Below are 21,158 nucleotides of genomic sequence, written 5' to 3' on the forward strand. Positions count from 1 at the left end.
CTACTATGCTAACGCCACCGCCACCAAGCTGCAATGATTTGCCGCGAATGAATACCGCCGAATCTGTCAATTCATCTTGTAGTGGTGCGTCAAATGCAACGTAGATTCCCATCCAATTAGATTGAATTTGGTATTGATGACGTGAAAAATAATAACAGTAACGCCATTGAAATGATTCAAAACTAAAGTAACGAGCCCATTTTTTTTAAATGTAAGGAGTAGAAAGTACAGATATTTGTGTCAAAATGTAAGGAGTAGAAGTAAAAAGTCACCATAAAAATAAGTAGTAAAATAAAAATATCAGAAAAATCTACTTGAGTACAGTAACGAAGTATTTGTACTTCGTTACTTCCCATCTCTGGATACTGGACAGATGGTTCAGACTTATTTTTTATCTAATTTTAATGCATTCACATTTTTTTTCCAAGCCTTTACAATTGAAGAGAACATAACGTATTTTCCTTTCCTTGTATAGCAAAATAATGTAATTTATTGTTTGTCCCTAAGCAAACCAACACTTCCCAGGGTAGAGCTGCTGTCTCACCCCTGGCTAAGCCAAAAGCAAAGAATCTTACAAAGTAATCCCCTTTTAACCTGAAGAGGGCACCATACAAGTGGATTTAGACACAAAAGCAGATTTTTTTAAGAAATGCAAAGTTAAATTCTCAAAGAGTAAATATAGACAGCACTATAAGACCTCTATTTATACAGTTTATCAACCAAAAAGACTTTTGAGATTATTATTTCTAACAATTGTTAAAAGCTATTTCCTTTTCCTTTACAGTAACCTGCTACATTGCGTTGGTTTGCCATATAAAATCCAAATAACGCACATTGAGGTTGTAATGGTTGTAATGTTAATGAATCTGAGAAAGTTCAGTGCAAAAAAAAACATGTATCCATGAATATCTGTTAACATCTACAGTTTGAGGAAAAAGATATTTAGTCCGACAATTAATTAGCAAGTTTTTCTTAAAAATATAAGAAAGGTCTGTGATTTTCCTCATAGGTACATTTTTACTATAAGAGAGAGAAAAAAGTCCAGAAATCATGCTGTAGGATTTTTGAATTATGGTTAAAAAAAAAAAAAAAGTAGGTATTTGGCAGATAACAAATGTTCAACTCAACACAAACCACTCCGTAAATGATGAAGTGGCTCAGTAAAAAGCATTTCAAGTTCCTGGAATGGCCTAGCCAGTCTGCAGTCCTCAACCCCATAGAAATGTCTGGAGGGAGTTGAAATTGTGTTGCCCAGCGACAGCACCAAAACATCAATGCTTTATAGATCTGTCTGGAGGATTGGGCTACAATACCAGCTATAGAGTGTTAAAACCTGGTGAAGACCTACAGGAGAGGTGTGATCTCTGTCATTGGTGACAAAGGTTATTCTACAAAGTATTGAGTTAAACTTTCTTTATTGACCAAATACTTCTTTTACACTGTTATTTTTAAAATCTTACAATGCATTTTAATGCTTTTTTTCTGATTTTGTCATTCACAGTTTAAGTTTACCTACGAATAAATAACAAACCTCTGTCATCTTGCTAAGCACAATCAGTGGCTGACGAAATACCTTTTTCATCCCATAGCTTTTATTTTTTAAACCAGGAGTTCTGACACATACTGAACAAATCATGGATAACATCCACAATATACTCCCTCCTCTGTATATCTCTGTGCTTTTGTCAGGAATGCACTGCAGAGAATCTTGAGCTGCACAGCTACGGGATGCTGCTGCCATGTGGGGATCACTTCAGAGGTGTAGAGTACGTCTGCTGCCCGGGAAGGAGCCCCTCAAATGGAAAAGGGGAGACAGAGGAAAAGGAGGTCCCTCAAATGCTTGCATCCCAGACTGCTGCAAAACCTGGCTCTGTGTAAGACGACACTGCAGATCTGTTTAAATGTTGCTATTTAAATGGCTTGTCCAAATCAGAATAACAAGAATGAACTATTTCCTGCAAGCAGCAAGTTGATGGCACCTACTCCAAGCCCCACCCCAGAAAAGGAAGTGGACGATGTAGACATGGAGGAGGAGGACGATGAAGTGGTAGATGAAGAAGAGGATGAAGAGGAGGAAAACTTTGATGAGGATGAGGCAGAAGAAGAAGAAGAGGAGGAAGAAGAAGAAGAAGAAGAAACAACAGCTGCAAAGGAGCAGGAGGATTATGAATACCCTCTTGATCCTTACCGGACATCTGACTACTCCTTCTACTATGACGACAGTCACAAACCCACAACGTCTACCCCTTTGGTCAAGGGAGACATCTGTGAGTGATTAGTTCATCTTCATTTTGTTTCTAAAACATAGAAGCATGAGTGGTAGCTGTAAAAACGACAATGTAAAAATAGATCTCAGCACCCCTCATATTGAATGCATCATCCCTGCACTTATAGTTCGGAAACATATCACCACACAGTGCATATGTAGGGTGTATGGGTGCAAAGTTTATGTGCACGTGTATATTTGGAACTTGATTTCCTAACAGTTCAGCTTCCCATCATTGTTCTCTAACCCTCTTACCTCAACAAATGTTAGTGTGAAAGTGTTTCACTTTAATCTGGTGCATAACATACATTTACAACCACAGCAAGGCCACAGCTAAGTTCATGCTTGAGTGTGCACAGTAAATACAGAAGTTAACCACGACACATTAAAGATCCAATCAGAACAATTTTAGGATGGTAACTTCATATATTAGATAATAGAGGTGGAGAGCAATGAGTTAAATAGTTGTAGATGATTGACTGATTGGGTTGAAATGAAGATGACAAATGCTTTAGTTTGCTGAGGTTTGAATTTAAGCTTGGATAGAAAGAAAAGGCCCTAAAACTACATATTTTAAGTTTTACATTACAAACCATATTCTATTTTTTTTTACATGATAGAAGAATGATGGTGCTCAGTCTTTAGATTTCTCATTGAATGTGTGTAGACTCTAGATTTATCCGGGTAATGGCGGTTTCCTGTTGTTCCCATCCAGTTACTACAACTCGCCCCACAGATGGGGTTGATGTTTACTTTGAGAAGCCAGTGGATGACACCGAGCACGCCAACTTCCTGCGTGCCAAAACGGACCTGGAGGAGCGCAGAATGAAGCGCATCAATGAGGTGAATTTCGCAAGGCGGGGAGCAGGTTGACTGCATGTCAGGTTGCACATTGCTTTGGACAGATAATAGTTTAGTCAATGGTACCACCACTGACTGTACAACTAGAAGTAGTCAACTCTACATAACTGGCAGAGGCTGGTAGAATAAGAGTAGCACTACTTCTACACTACTAAAGTAAAGGTAAAAAATAGTCATCCAAGAAGTTACTCAAGTAGAAGTAAAAAAGTATTTGGTAAAAAGGCTACTTGAGTACTCAGTACATGTTAGATAATGACACCAGATTTAATGTTTATAAATGATGCTGGCAAACAGACTTTATGTGCAAGTTCTGTTTAAAGACTAGATACCTAAAGAATGCAAATAACTGTCACGAATATAAAAGAACAAATTCATTGAGAAGAAATACTTTTACCAATTTTTTTCAACATAAAACTTAAAAAAAACAATCCTTACAAGGATAACTGTATATATGTTAGGACAGGGTAACAAACTTCCACTGTTAATATCTACTGTTTACAGTATGTACAGTATACCTGATTTTTGAATAGTTAAAACTACTCAGAGAGGACAGAGTAGTCCGAGATTTTACTAGAATTAGCAATACTTTACAGAGTATTACTCAAGTAGAAGTAAGAAGTACTGTATGGCACAGTAAACCTACCCCTAAAAGTACTTTTTTTTAAAATTGTTACTGAAGTAAATGTAACTGGATAAATGTAACTAATTAATACCCACCTCTGTGGGCGACAGTGGCGTTGGATGTAGGAGTTAGCCCTGAAATCGAAGGATTGACGGTTCAAGCCCCGACTCCGACTTTCAGTGTCGTTGTGTCCTTGGGCAAGACACTTCACCTGCATTGTCTACTGATAGTGGTCAGAGGGCCCGGTGGCGCCAGTGTACGGCAGCCCCGCTTCTGTCAATGAGCCCCAAGGCAGCTGTGGCTACAATGTAGTTCACCACCATCAGTGTGTGAGTGAATGGGTGAATGACTGAATGTAGTGTAAAGTGCTTTGGTCAAGTCTCCTGACTTGAATAAAGGCGCTATATAAGTACATGCCATTTACCATCTGATAACTGGCCTTCTTGAGTAGCTGGAGTTTTCTTTATTTATATATTACTCAATTCTTTTGGCTTTCACACAAAACACACGTAGCCATCAGTGGCACTATGTGTGGTGCAAAACTAAATTTGAGCAAGAACCTAAACATGAACTCCCCCACAGTCAGCATCATGCAGTGGGAATCATTTTCCTCCTGGATTTGGGAAGCTGTTTATAGTTGAATATATATTATAGTTTAATGAACTGGTAATAGTGATTCAGTTCACTCAAAAGATCTGCTATTCCCATCACTATTTTTCAGCTAGAGATATTTTTTTTTTCAATTCTAGAAGAAAAGGGGGGTTTGTTTATCTTCCTTCAGGACAGCAGACAATAAATAAATAAATACATAAGAATAATAGAAATAATAAAGCATGTTCAATCTGGAAATGCTTGCTAGACAGTTGGTATTTGTAAAACAATTGAGAAATGTATATTTTTGTCGATTTTAAAATTCTTCACTGATTTGCTTTTATCTCTTAAATCTAGGGCTGGACAACATGGTCTAAATATATGATCATTTTCTCTGATTAATCTTTTTTTTTTTCATTTAAGTTACATAATACAAATGGCATTTCTTGCTTTTGAAAACTAGCATTAATTTGTATCATCCCCTCTGGGAAGTGACCTCATTTAAAGGGCAAATTCAAGCTGTGAAGTGTTCTCTTACAATAATCATGTTTTACAACAAACAATAAAATATAACACACTAAAGGTTTGCAGCCTGTGGTTTCACATAGAGAGCTAGTTTATCATTTATGAGTACATCATCTAAAAACAAAAAGTGATGAACTGACGTCACTCTGAGCTGTAAAAGCCCAAAGAGTGGATTGGTGAAATAAATCCAGATTTTCAATTAATATCATTTTCATAAAAAAAAATAAAAGTTGTTCATCCAGCCCTGTTTAAGTCAGTCTAAAAATACACTTTAGTATTTTTCTTGAGGCAAAATGTGACACATAACATGTGTGACACAGCTGAGTTTTCTTGGATAAAAGTCTAGATGCTTTATGTAAAGTTTATTCAGGTAGCATTTACATTTCCAGTAATGTATATTACTGGGAACTCCAGGCCAGTGTTTGTTAACCTAGAGTGATAAAGTGACCTGTTTTTTTCCATCTGTCAGATAATGAAGGAATGGGCGGAGGCTGACCATCAGTCACAAAACCTGCCAAAGTCAGAGCGACAGGCTTTAAATGAGGTACATATTTCTTTTTTTTTTTCTGAGTTTAGTTTTAAATATTTTCTTTTGCAGAGCTCCCACGTAAATGGCCCATGATTCTCAGCTTCTTCTTTTCTCTTCCAGCATTTCCAGTCTGTGCTGCAGACGTTGGAGGAACAGGTTGCTGGGGAGAGACAGAGGCTAGTGGAGACTCATCTCGCCAGAGTCGAGGCCATTCTCAACAACAACCGCCGCCTAGCTTTGGAGAACTACCTGACGGCTGTACAATCTGATCCCCCCCAGGTAAGTCCATCCTTGTGTGCATACCAGGGCAGAAAACTGAGATTTATGTCATGTAATCCCTGCAGTAATCCAGAGCAGGTTTCATATTTCATGTTTCTTGCAGTAAATGAAAGAGTCTCTTTATGTCGCAGTGCTCTGTTTTCTGACTGCTCATCTTTTTGTAACTTCCAGCCTGAGCGGGTGCTTCAGGCTTTAAAACGGTACATGGCTGCAGAGCAGAAGGACCGCAGACACACTCTAAGGCACTACCAGCATATTGTGGCTGTCGACCCACAGAAAGCTGAGCAAATGAAATTCCAGGTGGGAGCTTTGAAGATGCAGCAAGGCTTTCTGCTGACAGAGAAACTCAGAGAACAGTCTGTGCTGGTATAATTGCATGCATGCTAGAGGACATAATATTTCTACTCCATTTAACTGAGATCACAGCCGACCTTTGCCAGATTTAAATGCAACCTCTTAAAGAAAACTGGATCTCGTTTCTAAACAAACTGACTGTTCTTTACACTAAAATATTTTTTATGTTTAATCTTACAGGTGTACACACATCTACATGTCATTGAGGAAAGGATGAACCAAAGTCTTGCTCTGCTTTATAAGGATCCAACATTAGCTGAGGAGCTACACAGTGACATCCGTAAGAAACTGTTGTTTTTTTAAGTGCTATTTTATAGTCAGCCTGTTAGGAAAAGATCACAGCTCGATGGAGCTACATACACTCATGAATATAGATGGATATCCTTAAGGACTTTTCAATACTACTACCTTTAACCATATTCCTTATAGATTCTGGTATTTTAACAGTACCAAGACTGATAAAGAAGCTGTCAATAGTCACTGCTGTCACTCTCAGGTTTAGGGGGGAAATGCTTGTTCCATCAAATAACGTTAAAGAATCCTTAAAAAAATTCCTGCATCCCGATTATGATCTGGATCATCACCAACATTTATTGGATTGCTCCTTGAACTGAGATGCACATTTTCTAAAAATTTCATTCAAATCTGTTAATAACTTTTTAAGTTATCTTGTACACACACATACCGGTACAAACACACACAAACTCAACTAAAAACAAACACTTCTTGGGAGGCTAAAGTAAAAACATAAAACACTATATCTTAAATAAAAAGTATTTTGTATAATTGTAGAAAAAGGGAATATCAAAACTGTCAATTCAATGATTAAAAACACTCTTATTACATTTAGAACTGAATAAAAGAACTCAAGTATTTGTTTATATATATATACCGGTACCTCAGGACCCACTACATTGTCAATTTATGCATATTATCAAATTTAACCAAATAACAGCGATTGAGGTGAATAAATGACAAGGAGGATGTCTATTTTAAATGCAACATTTTAGGAGAAAAAAGCTGTGTTACATTAAAGAATATATTTACAATTTATTTACATCCCACTTTCTAATCTTCAATAGAATCAGTGGAAGCTTTGCTCATTTTCAATAGTGAAACAGACTGGAGTCAGTCTTCTCCTTTCTCTGACTGCAGGCACAGTTGGCTGCACAGCTAGGCTGATTGCTGGTTACCTGCCAGTGCTTTGGAAGTGGGAGAGGCTCACAGCAGCCCTCACTGCTTAATGAAGACAGTAAACTCAGACTGTTCCATCTATTCATTTCCTTCCTAAATCTCAAACAACACAGAGAAAGTCTAGATTTGTCAGTTGTTTCTTGAGAGAAAAAAGGCCAGAGGGCTCTGAAAAGTCAAGAGTTGGCAGGAGTGTTTTGCCCCTATCATCAATATGTGCTTTTCAAGAAGGAGAAGATCAGCCAAATAGTGCTGTTTGAATGTGATCTTAGTCATATTTTTAGGAGGACCGCTAAGACTGAAGCTTGTCCATCTGCTAAGACTGTCCAACTGGGCCACATTGATACTGACATTTGGTATCATTCCTTTCCCCTGATGCTCATAATTTTCATTTTAACTTTATCTGTGAAGTCATCCAAATCATGGTAAAACTCAAATGGTTCAGTTCAGGCAACTGGACGTAAAGTTTTCTAGAAGAACTGAAGAAGTCTCTTGGATGAGAAACGAAACTAATCTAGAAAACATCAAAACGGAACCTTTTGAGCCATTTTAGTTTAGGATCTATCAGGATGTCTCTTTATCTGTGAGTCGGAATGTTTATATATTATATATTTTTATTTTAACACTATTTTAAATATTATATTTTGGGTGCTGAAACTGGAAATTCTTGATATTTCTGTCTCATTAAAGAAGGAAAACAATTATACATACAAACTCAAATACACCAAAAAAAAAAAACTGCTCCTTGTGATCCTTATCATGCTGCCATTACAGTACTTTGTGCAGAGGTTTTTAAATTTGAAGTTGCAAACTTTCTAAGTGTGAACAAAAGCATGTATCTTACTTTTACTAAGAAAACCACCCTTTTTGCAGCAGATCTGTGGTAATCTGACAGCACAACCACGAAGCAGCCTGCTAAAGTTTCTGTACTGATACCTCTCAACACATTTTCACCCAAACAAACTTGTTCAAATGTCACAAAATACGCTGAGCATAACAAGAAAAAAATGATTCAACTACACAGACACCATCTCTACATGCTCAGTAAAAACTAAATCTATCTAATTTTAATACATTTGTTAATAATCCATCCATGTGTTCCTAGAGTGTCATTGCAATCTCTGAATTAAGAGAAGCTCCAGCTTCTTTCCGGTTGCTGTCAGCTTACAGATGCTATAATTACCACATAAAACTTTTAACAACACCTACCTCACTGATGATAAAAATTGATTTGAGAAGATTTAAAAAAAATCTACTAAGGTGACATTTAGTCCGTTACCAGCAGCAGCTCTTGGTTCTATAGGAATCCTCATCGGGATGTCTATACTGAAGAAAACAAACAGAATAAATATCAGAATTAGGGTTCTTTGGTAAAAATTTGTTTAAGTACCGGTAGGTTTCCATAACTTATTTAAAATATTAAGTTGGGTAACATGTATATTATTATTTTTGCATTTGGTTTATCATGCTTTGCCTGCTCAGTGTTTTAAAGCCTTAAAAATTCCCCACTTGTGTGTAGTGACACTGTTTCTCCAGCAGCTTCTGGATTATTGCAGGTTTCTTATTCTTCCTGCAGCCCTGGATACTAAACATCCTAACCAAGCCCTTTTCAGTTTCAGGAGAGACTGTTAAAACCGCAACAAAGCCATCTGATCCAACAGAAAAGTGATTCCTAACAGATATACACCTAGATCTAAAATGAATGAACAGGCTAACATGATGCTTAGTGACTCATGCCTCAAATATGTAAAAGATTACATATAAAAATGTTTCTTCAACTGGAAACACTGGTAAGAATGTTTGGAGATGTTAGAGGGAATGGTATGTTTTATGTGCAACTTAAAAATTGACATGTATGTATGTATTTTAATGTAATATTTGAATGTAAAAATGTCCCCACATATGAATAAAAAAAAACTTATATTGACAACTCGTGTAAAAAATCATTACTGCTGTTTATTCAAATGCATTATCAAAAAGCCCAAAATGAATGTGATATTTCTGCTGATGATGACTGTATGTTAACTTTTCACCAAAATTTTGTATAAGCATTGATTACCTGTGTGTGTGTTTCTCCATACCTTTAGAGGAGCTTGTCAAGGCAGAGCGAGGCGACATCAGCGAGCTCATGACTACTTCCTTCTCCGAGACCCGGACCACTGAAGTGCTCATACCAGCAGAGAGCGAGGAAGAGAAGGATGACGAAGAGGAGGAGGAGAGGGCCTTCCAGAACCGGCCTTACCCTCCTCGCATCGGTGCTTTACTTACTAATTACAAATACTATCACCCACATATCTAAAATACTTCGGTTTTTCCCTCATTTTCTAAGAAAGTGTCAGGTAATTATCTGCTTCTCACCCATTACTCTTGTTAATGATGCTTTTTTTCCCTCCTTCTTGTCGGTTTCTCCTAGATCTACACTCCAATAGGAAAGGTGAGCTGCAGTTCAGCATCATTTGACCTCAAACTTTTGCACTCTGCAGTTATTAGAGTGATTCATTTAGTCTTACATTTTCCATAGCTTACTATGCTAAGGATGTTTTATCCTTTCCTTGTATGTACAGAGGATGAATATGATTATACCACATCTGAAAGAGGCCGTAATTATGAATATGAGGAAAAGGTAAGCTGATGATTGTTTTAGTTTCTACTTCATATATACCTAATCTAAATGTATTAGTCATTAAATAATTTTTGCTTGGGCCCAGTAAGTGAAAATGTTATCAAAACTTATCGAAACCTATCATGCACACCGTAATTTATATGAAGTTTTTATTTTTATGAACTTTGAAGATTTTGGCCTTCAGACTATATTATAGTTTAAGGACAAAAAATACTGGAACACTGGTGCACAGCTCCACTCACCTTCTGTACTCGATAGCCTCCACTTAGACTTTGTTTAACTATTCTCTCACTGCTTCTCCAGTACCTTCGTGACTACATTCTAAACTAAATTTTTTCCACTAAATATTCCATTATTATGCTTGGATAAAGCCTGTGCTGTGGTAGAGTTGTTAGAGGTATCCCCTTGAAGCAAAAACTTTGTGGGTTTAGATCTTTGCCATTATTGGCTCCAACTACTGCTTGCTTTCTTTGGTTCTTATATAGTGCTGCACAGAGTAGCGCATCATAAAGTCTACATCAAATGTTTATTTTTTGTAGTTTTAGATACTGATTCTTAAGGTGAGGGGAGGAGATATAGTATAATTTTTAGAAAAAATGGGAGTTGATTATTATCAGTGTAACTAAATGGGATAAAATTTTCTTTGAAATTTAAATCTAAGCCACAAATATATATATAGATATATCACCATGATTAATGAATCTACATATTTAAGAATTTCACTTTTTGAACCGCAATACTGATTTAAAACAAAAAAAAATTATATTCTAAATGTACTTAGATTGACCTGTATAGTTTCTTACTGTTAAATATTCTCTGTTTCTACAGATTAACACCTCTGCTGAGCTCAAACAGGTGGTGAAACCAAATGAGATTGCAAGAGATGAACTGGTAAGAACTTATGTATAAAGAAAAAATTGTTTAGTTCTTTGATTGTGAAATATTTAAATGCAAATACAAAGTGTGTATTTGATAATAATGCTACATTATATCTGTATAGCACCTTTAAAAGCAAAGATACATTGTGCTTATAATTACATCACACTCTGTAGTAAAATTTCTAGGTTGCTTCACATTCATTTTCTGCTTCCTTTAAAAGCAGCCCGATGTCCTGGATACGTTTAACCGTGGTGCCATGGTTGGCTTGCTGGTGGTTGCTGTAGCAATTGCCATGGTGATGGTGATCAGCCTGCTGTTGGTGCGCAGGAAGCCATACGGCACTATTAGTCATGGCATTGTCGAGGTAATACCTAACCCTGACCTTTAATTTAAGCTAATGTTTAAATTGTCTTTGGTTTTTTTTTTTTTTGGTTTTTTTTACATTATAGTTTAGTAGTTAAAGAGTAAAAATCTTGCTTGCAGTAGATCATGCTCCTTTGATTTAGCTTGAATGCAAAATCTAAAAGTTAATCTAACAGCAAGTCAGTGAAGCTATAAGATAATGTTGAAATTTCCCATTTTCTGTTGTTTCACCAAATCAGCTTTGTATCGAATACTTGGCTCATGCTGAAAACCTGTTTCTCATGGAAAATTGGTAATGGATAACAGGCAAACATACTTCAGTGTTAAAAACCACAAGCAATAACGTAAAAGAAATGCATAGTAAGAAAATAAAATGCTTGAGATAGAGATCCAGAGAAACCTCTTTATTGTTTCTTGTAACTAAGATTGCTCTGACTATTATCTGCTCCATAACAACTCAGAAAATCTTAAGAAAAAGTAGTTTTCAACAAAACTACTTGTGCAACCAAAAGGGAAAGCCCTATAGAACAAATGCAGTTGAGGCTTTTAAGAATAATATTTAGATTGACTGTTAAAAGTGACTGGATCACTTCATTGATCTACAACGTTGTATTTCTAAGACTCTAAAATAAGTTATAAAACAACCATTGCTACATCGTTAACAGTTGCTCTTAGCTACTCAACAAAATGTGGGAGGCAAGAGAACCTGCTCTTTGAGTAACGGTGCTTATTTTTATTAGTCAGGAACTGGAAACAAGTCAGAACAATGAAAAAACTGTGACTGTGATAAACAACAAAACAGTATCTGAAAAATAACGTAGTAACTTTGGCCATTTTATATGTAAACAAATATGAGGTTATTTAACAATAAAAACTTTGACTCATAATAAAAGTCTACAATTAATAACATTAAAAAACTAGGTCATTAACACTGCTGTCTTTATAAAATTCCTTTAAATCCCTTCAGCAGATTTATTTAGCAAACATACATTATATTGATCAATGGGATTATATTTATTCATATATGTGATCGAACATTAACATATCTAAGCTAACCAATTATTAAAGATTTTGTACAAAAGGAATTGTTTTATTGTGTCTTAAAACCTTCATTAAGGAGAAAGTTCTGCGCTGTGCCTTTAAATAAATTAACATGATTGCTATACCACTCACTATGATTACAAATTTTACAAAATCGTTGAAAAATATATATATATAACCAAGAAAGGAAATCCGCTAGCTTTGTTATAATTTCATCAGAAACTGGTTTTACACTGTAAAATTATTATTTTAATGCCAGTATAATGGAGACAAATGAAATAATCTACAAGTAATTGTCAGGTTCTTAATACATTGGCTTCATTTTATTTAAATTACTTAAACTATTGCATTACAGGTAGACATTTTCTGACATTATTGAAACCAAAAAATCCCCATAGCTCCCTGTAAGAGTGCTGCAAAGAATAGCGAATATATAGGTTTAACATTACCACCTGTGTTTATAGTTGGGTTTATAAAGCTATATGTGACGGGTTTCATTCAAAGGCACCTTGAGGTTTTTTAAATTCTTAATTTTTTCTCTTTGTGAGCTTCAGCTGTGTCATTTTCTGCCATATTGTAACTCCAGCTTTTTATGGGGGGGTTCAGCAGGTCGACCCTATGTTGACACCCGAAGAAAGGCAGCTCAACAAAATGCAAAACCACGGCTACGAGAACCCCACCTACAAGTTCTTTGAGCAAATGAACTGAAGCTCTGAATGCTACCAGCAAGTCATGCCTCACCACATGTTTTGTCCCCCCCCCACACTTGTCCATACAATGATGTCCCAGCTGCACTTCCTGTGACAGTTTGATGATGTGTTGCAGATTTTATTTAACTGGTGAAACTAGGGTGCTTCCCCAAAACCAGTTAATTGCATCATAAAGTGATTAATGAGATACGATACAACCCTGTGTTAATTATTGTAGTCAAATATTCCTTAACGTGAAGCAGAGCTACAGACCATCCACCTCATTCCTGTGGCATGACGACCTACTGCTCCTCACTAGAAACTGAATTTTGAATGGTACATAATGCTTTATTATTACTATTTATTTTTCATTCGTAGTTTCTTTGTTGAGATTGTACCACAGTAACAGTTCTCTGTGTAGATGAGTGTGAATGGCAGCCTAGTTTATAATCGAGCTGAAAAACTTACCTCTACGAGTCACTGACAGCTGTAGGTAAAGTAGTGAAGGTTTTGAATGTATGAGACAAACAGGCTTCAATTCAAAAACAAATTAGTACAGAAACGCTGTTTCAGCTGGTGGCACAAAAAAATCTTTAGACATTTAGCAAAATATACCCTAAATATCAATTAAGCTGTATATTTGTTTTATTGTTTGGCTTTCAAAAACAGCTGTTCTACGAAAAAATTAGAAGTCTTTTATTTTACTGAAAGCATGACAACTTTGGTGTATGATGCTGCAGTATTTCTTTGTGTTGTTCTTGTCATTGCTTTTGAAGAGTCCAGAATGTTCCTAAAGGACACTGTAAATACCGTAGGACGTATCCGCTACTAGATGTAGACATTTCTATTATTAATTTACATCGGTGTAATGGAAAAAATGCATAAAAAAAAGATTAAGAAACAATAAACACATTGTGCTGTTTTGAGAAGGAGAAACATTTTCCTAACATGGCTGATTGAAAACGGACTGTTGTAAAAACCAGCACAAGACAACGACACAGCAACTACTTTCTGAATGTATTCGAGGTAGACGTTGATTCCTCCCTCTTTTTCTTTTGATGCCTGTAGTAAACGTGGATAGGAGTAGTGCACCGACACATTTAAGGGACTAACCCCCCCCCCTTCCCCGTGCCCTCATCATCACTTGGTGTAGCAGCCTGTTTATTTTCACATATTAGCAGGGGGATTATTTAAAATAAATCCTGCACAGGGCAGATAAGTGTGTAAAAGGGCACAGCTATGGGTATTGGGTCACCATATGAAGTAACTTCTTGACACTCTGGCATGACAGTCATATTCTCTTTTTTTATATGCCAATTTGACCTAACTAAACTCAAAAACACTGAATTATATAGTCTCTAGGAGCTTTATTTAGGTCTCCTCATACAAAAAGCTTTTGATTGAATGACTCATTGTAGTTTTCATATTTATGACCAACTTGGTACCCCAAACAGGCAAGGGATTGCCCCTTTTAATTCTGACTAACTGTTTACAGCTTAGTGTGTCGGTTAAATTTCCTTTAGCCTCTGAAGTCGATGATTGGTCACCTTGTTTAGAAAAGGTCACACTGTGCAGTTGAGTGGTCTTTTACTGTATGTTTCTGCACAAATGATTTTATATGTTTTGGTCTGCTGGTTATTTTACATAAAGCTCATCTAGAAAGTGTGTGGGGTGGGGGTCCTTTTTCTTTTTTTTATGTGTTTTCTTGAAAAAAAAAAAGAAAAGGAGGTTTGCCATGTTTTTGTTTGTCTTGTCAGGTGGGTTAAAAGGCGGGTTGTGGTCTTGTTATGACGGGATAAGAAAAGTCACAGCCCCATGTATAAAGTGTACAGCTCCGTTAGTGAATGAAAACATTGTATGTTCACAGTTTAAGTCATTCGATCTCGTAATGATACTACTGAAACCATAAATGAGAATAAGCTTGCCTGTGTTTCCCAAACCACCGAAGGTTTCCTACCAGCATTTAGCAAAACTCAACATGGTATATACTCTAGTTACTCCAGTCACATTTGTACTTAAACATCCTGATTCCGATTCTAGGCTTCTTCTTCGTTGGTCCATCCCCTTACTCCCTAAATAAAATATAAACTATGTTATTAAGGTTTTAATGGCTGCATTATTGCCTTTTACAATGCTGTGTTTTGGATGTAACTATTCTGTATTTTTTATTTATTATGTAACAGTCAGTTGAATGGAGGGTCATGCATTTCACATGTAATTAGAAGCAAGTATGAGAAAAATCTATGTTGCAGAGGAAATGTGAATCCTAATTGACATGAAGCGTCACTAAGCACAACTAAATTGTCCATTTTTGTAAAGTCTGCAAGATTTAAAACTGGTTAAACAATGTAAATTTATTAGGATATTGTTGCTACCATTGAAAGAGCTGTTCTTTATTTTCATTAAGTCCTTTAACCAAAGACATGCTCCGTGACTTCTTGAAACATATTAGTTTATTTGGCAACGTATTTCTGTGTAGCTGTACTGTAAGCAATCTGGCAAATAAAATCTTATTGAGTTGATTAAACGTGTAATAAAGTTGAATGACCCCTTAAGTGTCATCGGTGTCTCTGTTTTAGTATAGGTGCATCGTTACTGCATAAAACACTGCTATTCAAAAGTTAATTTATTTCATTTAATTTGTAAACTCAATATTACATTGTTGCATAAAGTGTTTTATCTAAAGGCATCACTTTTATTTCTTTTGAATAGTATCGCTCAAATGTATTGGAATCCATTGATGTTAAGAAACATATTTTTTTAGTTTCCATTAAACTTTTTATAAATATCCTTGGATACAACACTTTTCACATGGCCAGTCTTTTGGAATAATATGTTGTGGCTCACTATCTTTGCAAAGCATGTTACTGACTGTCCATTAAGGATATTTATAACTCTAATTAAACTTCATATGGGGCTTAGATCGGAGGTTAATGATGACCGCACTAAAACATTTATTTGGTCATCCTTAATCCACTACAAAAGTAACTTAGAAGAATGAATAAACATGAATTCCTTATGGTAGGCCCATGCTATAAAATTTTCACTTTTTTTTTTCTCATGATGGCTTCTATTTGATAAGTCTTCCTGAAACAAACACCCACATAGCAAGTTCCTGACACTTCTATACTTCCCGATACAGATGGTGTACTCTGGCTTCAAGCTTTCTTCTTTTTCACCTTAAATATTAAAAATGGCATTGCAGCTTAAACACATAATATTAAGTTCTCTTAAATCCCAGGTCATTAGAATAATTTTGTTTGTTTTCCGACTTTTGTATTGCATTTGGAATAATGGCCTCTTCCTCACTTATTGGTCTCTGACCCCAGCTTGTTTCACTGTAGAAAATGACTCTTCCTTACCACAATCAGCCAGAATGTTTAGCAACTTTTGTGCTTTTATGCTGAGGTTGAAGGGACCACTTTACTTCTAGGATTTGCTCAGCATATGTTGAGGTGAATGCCTTCACCTTCCGGCATCTACACATGTATCCAGTGATGAACCAGATTATTAAAGCTCTCAAATTCACTTCTCTAATATCTTGCCCGATTTCTTTATGATTTTTGTTTTATTGGTGTCACACCAAGAAACGGTGTGTTTGAGGTGTTTCCGAAAAATGTTGCTCCAGTAAACTTGAATGTTTTAAATTACAGGTAGAGGATGTTTTTTTCCGGGTGGATCATCCAATTAACTGGTCCTCCTAATTGTCAATCATTCTGGTAAAATGTTTGAGTAAGACCATCCTACGTGCTCGTCCCCCATTTGCATTTTGACTTACTGGTGTTGATTCTGACATAGTGGAAAATTTGCAAATCTTTTTTTGGAAAATAAGCTTATATGAGCGATGCAAACAGCAGCTTTTAAACAGAGCGTGCACAAGGAGAAATTGGCTCATGCATGCTCTTGCACGTGTTTCATAGGCGTTTCCTCTGGGGAGCAGTTATAGGGTTGTGCATGTGCATTTTTTTTCAAGCTGGGAGGGCGCGTCTTTTCAAAAATTCACAAAAAATCCTCCACTATACCTTTAAGCATAAAATGTAATCACCACACGATATGCGCTTACCCATATTGTTCAAAAGTATATCAATCTCTGTTTAAAGTTTTCAATAAAGTAATGAACTTATGTTTAATATGTACAATTTTATGGCTTTTAAACAATGTGGATAATTGTGGTAATTCTAGCTGGCCTCAAAGGAAAGGTTTTGTGTATGTAATGTCAGACATTGAGGGGAAAAAAAGGTGTGTCCTTTTATAGTGTATGTAAATTTTTGGTTTCAACTGTACAAGGGGGGAAAATCTTCAGGCATACATGTACAGGAACATCAGCTCTTCTTCCACTTCAAGTGTGAGTTATATTTCTTGGGAAAAGGAAACCTAAAGGACATATAAAGCAGGTACCTCTTATCTTTTACACCATCCATTGATGTAAGCACTGGGTGCACAGGTATTACAAGGAATCTGAACAACTTGTTGCGTACATAAGTGCATCTATTTCTGCTTATTTCTGTATGTTTGTCAGATGTTGACGTAAAGAACACATTTGGTAGTAAAACTTTTTCTAGATTAAAATCATGACCAAGATTGAGATAAGGTATTTCTCAGTTTTCAGCATGGAGTTTCAGTGACTCCTTAAGTCAGTTCTGTGAAGCCAAAATTGCATCTCACTTCCTTTGTCAGGAAAAGCTACATCAGATGATATCACTCTGTTACCTTGTTTAAAAGGCCAGAAAAGCAAAAAATAACAAAACAAAAAAAATATCATTCCTTGGTTGAAGAAAGGTTAAAGGAACTTCAGCTTATTTTAAAATGAATTAGTCGGTTGGTCTAAACTCAACTCTAGGGATTTTGCAAGTATCATATAACTAAAGTATTAAAACATTTTCATGTACAATTCTAAATCTAACAATGATATGATACCTTCATATACAGTTTTATAAGGTCCTGTCAGTCAGTCGAATTTTACAATGTAGCCGGTTTTTAGGTATAATAATCAAAACCCAAAAGTAACCCAAAAAAACTACGATAGGCAGTGTCTAAAGCTATTTCATGCTAAAGTCTATTCTGAAATACAGATAATCGTAGTTGCATTTATTTATGTTTAATAATTTATATTATAGTTATTTATATTTTATAGTGATGAAAGCAACCGTTAAATAAGGGCTGATTTAAATTTTGTCTAAAAGTTCCCTAAAATGTTCAAGTATCAAGAGTCTTAAATGAAAAAGATTTAACAAGATCATAATGAAGTTTGTTCAGACATCAGAAGGCATAAATAAAACCCAATCAATAAAATCAAAACACAATTTTCAATTTCAGTTATTTTTTTCCTTTAAAAAACAAATCTCAGAAAAAGTTAAATAAATAAAAATAGAAATATAAAAAATAGAAAATAAATAAATGATCATTCAAATGATATGAAGATCATGTTAGAAATAAGAGATCTCTATTAAAACTGAAATACTACGAAATGCTAATTCATGTCTCAGTTTTACGTTGAAACATGACATGTTGTGACCCAAAACACAATTTACATCACAGAGATTAGCATAATTTTTCAGTGTATTAAACTTTTGTTATGAAGCATAGTTGTTTTACTCTGAGGCCCTAATACATGAAATGAGAATTGCAAGAAAAGGACCAAAAGACAATCAATATTCAGTCCTGGCACAATACACACATTAAAAAAAACATTTAAATGATTAGCAACTACTCAACATAATTAACCAATTATATATGCAATACACTAAATATACTATGGTTGAGGTGACTGATTGTTATCACCTTTTTGCTGTGAAAAGAAACAATGCTTTTTCTTATTAGTTCTTATAGTTTTGTATTAGGTTGACATCAATGCTAATAAATGTGCTGAATGGGTAGATGATATCGCATTATATTGACTGCAAACTTGTGAATTGAATTGAATGGAAATTGATCATGACAGACTAATGATATCTGACATCTTTGTGTCATCATGTAACAAATGTTTTTAACATCGTATTATGATAAAGCTGGTTATTTACCTCCTAGGCAATAATAATAAAAGATCAATATAGGAAAGAAAAGGTTAACCTTATTATTTTGTTTTTAACAACAAATAAGCTGGTTGGTTGTCACTAAACAACAAAAATCTAAGACTATAAACAAATAATATTTATCTATTCTGATAAAAGTTTACAGTTATATCATATGCAGTATGGACATGAAAATTGAAAAATTTTTACTGCATTTGAAAATTATTTGTGCTTTGAGGGTTGAAAAAAAACATGCAGCCCTATTTATAGTACTAATATTACCTTTAGTGCTTTCAATATGAACACCATTTTTATACAGGTTATAAAATCATGGTCTAACATATAAGATCTCTTGGTTTTGCTATATAGTAGATATATGAAAACATCACCCTACACACTATAAGGCAGATTTTTTAAAATATATATTTAGGAAATTATAACACTTTCATCACACCCAAATATATATATATATATATATATATATATATATATATATATATATATATATATATATATATATATATTCTGAGTCTCACTTTATGCAATAAAATGTATGTTAGAAATGTATGTCCTGCAGGTGGAGCAGCGGTTAGCGCGCACAACTCATGTACGGAGGCCTCAGTCCTCGACGCGGCTGACCCGGGTTGGTCCTTTGCCGCATGTCTCTCCCCCTCCCTAATACCTTCGACAGGCTACTGTCAAAAAAAGGAGCCACTAGTGCCAACATAGTGTGTCTAATGTCTTATGACCATTTACACACTATGCTGGCACGGTTCCCCGCCTCCTAGTGACGATCTACAGTACTACTACTCTCTCGAGGTAAACAACACGCCGATAACATTCAGGAAGTTTGCGGACAGTCAGGTGAAGAAAACACCCATTTACTTGACAGAGTCTGCTTTAGGGAAGTGGATACAACAAACGGTAGTCTAATCAGGGCTTACAGATGCAGGAAACAACAACACGAGCTGAGGTTCATCTCAATGCTAAGTAGAATCATCACTGGAAATCGTGTGGCACAGTAGGGAAGCTAGTATTTTTATGAATGTCTGAAATTTCATGATTACGGAGGCCAAGATTAAGGAGATGATGCAGTCTTCTCATGCGCTCTTTGTTATCTGAGGATCAAGCCTGAACTGAACCCCACAGAGACCTACTGTTCGGTTGTGTCTTCGGTTCAGTTGTGCCATTTACACTCAGCAGTTATCTCGGTTACCGTACTCAGACCGATCTTGGCATGGTTTCAAAAGGGTGGTGTAAATGGGGCTATAAAAAGACTCCAACAACTCAGGAGAACGATGGGTGGGTCACTGATTTGCATCTGAAAGAACTGACAAAGACTCCTGGATCGGTGTAGCAAACATTTTCAGAAAAAATGAAAGTCCAGTTGCCTCTGATTTCAGCATGTTTGGAGGTTGCTATGACCTGGATGACTGAGAATTTGTACAGGCACCTGGTAAAAAGTGAACTGCTCTCATTGGTGGGACAGTCCCTGCTTTAAGCAGAGGAGTCCAAATATCTTGTTGCTTTAATTATAGGTGCAAATGGTATAGTGGAACAGGGAATCAATAGCTATATCGGGGCATCCTTTGGCAACAATGTGTGAGCTGCTGCAACATCACAAGCCTAAAAGCAAGACTTTCAATTTATCCGTCTACATCTTAACATGGAAAAAGGAAATCCTGGCAACCAGTGTCTGAAGTGAGCTCATTCTATACAGTACTTTTAATGGACTCAGGGAAAGAGTGAGAAACTGTGTCATCCAAGGGGAGTGTCCCATTGGTTATCTGCTGTGAGAGGAGTCAAGTGAGGCATTTCAGGTAAGGGTGCCACTTTGGGACATCTCTTTTGGGGGAGAAGAAACCAGAGAAGATCTAGTAGAAAACCACTAACGAGCTGGGATTGAATCGTCTGTGTTTCCCTTCTTTCACCCCAGGATCTAATCTATGATAGGGGAAAGATAAAAAAAAAATGGTCATTAAAAAGATTGTCAATATCATAGGTTAGTTTTTCTAATAGTTGCAAAAAGTTGTTTTTTTTATTATTTGGTCCTGACTCATATTTCAGCCATAATGATCCTTTGACAAATGAATGAACCAACTTATACAGAGGAAACCAAATGTGAAATAAGGTTTGAACACCCTAAGGCTTTATTTTGGAGCCCCTTTTTTTCAAGATTTTAGTAGCCAATGAAAGTTTCTTTTGAACTTAAAGTTGAGCTATTAGTAATGACACACTGCAACGTTTGTCACATGTGCTTTCATTTTCTTTGAGGTCCCAACAAAGGCACCTCCAGGAAATCTGATTTTTCAACATTCATAGACATTAATAAAC

General features: G+C 35.8%; 1 protein-coding gene across 5 annotated transcripts in view; it reads left to right on the forward strand.

The window, feature by feature from the left end:
- aplp1 (amyloid beta (A4) precursor-like protein 1) overlaps positions 1–13,801 on the forward strand; it is a 57,074-nt gene extending 43,273 nt beyond the window's left edge. For 2 of the 5 annotated variants that reach the window (XM_015376887.1, XM_015376891.1), the window contains exons 5-17: positions 1,690–1,874; positions 1,966–2,267; positions 2,982–3,109; positions 5,335–5,409; positions 5,515–5,673; positions 5,845–5,973; positions 6,208–6,307; positions 9,306–9,473; positions 9,632–9,652; positions 9,783–9,841; positions 10,670–10,732; positions 10,941–11,084; positions 12,734–13,801. In XM_015376887.1, the coding sequence (XP_015232373.1) occupies positions 1,690–1,874; positions 1,966–2,267; positions 2,982–3,109; positions 5,335–5,409; positions 5,515–5,673; positions 5,845–5,973; positions 6,208–6,307; positions 9,306–9,473; positions 9,632–9,652; positions 9,783–9,841; positions 10,670–10,732; positions 10,941–11,084; positions 12,734–12,832 (1,632 nt within the window). In that variant the 3' untranslated portion in view covers positions 12,833–13,801. Of the gene's footprint in view, positions 1–1,689; positions 1,875–1,965; positions 2,268–2,981; positions 3,110–5,334; positions 5,410–5,514; positions 5,674–5,844; positions 5,974–6,207; positions 6,308–9,305; positions 9,474–9,631; positions 9,653–9,782; positions 9,842–10,669; positions 10,733–10,940; positions 11,085–12,730 lie in introns of all 5 variants that reach the window. The other 3 variants (XM_015376886.1, XM_015376890.1, XM_015376888.1) reach the window with 2 other exon arrangements.
- The last annotated feature ends 7,357 nt before the right edge of the window (positions 13,802–21,158 follow it).

The sequence above is a fragment of the Cyprinodon variegatus genome, unplaced genomic scaffold, assembly GCF_000732505.1.
Source record: "Cyprinodon variegatus isolate N-32 unplaced genomic scaffold, C_variegatus-1.0 Scaffold143, whole genome shotgun sequence".
Taxonomy (NCBI): Eukaryota; Metazoa; Chordata; class Actinopteri; order Cyprinodontiformes; family Cyprinodontidae; genus Cyprinodon; species Cyprinodon variegatus.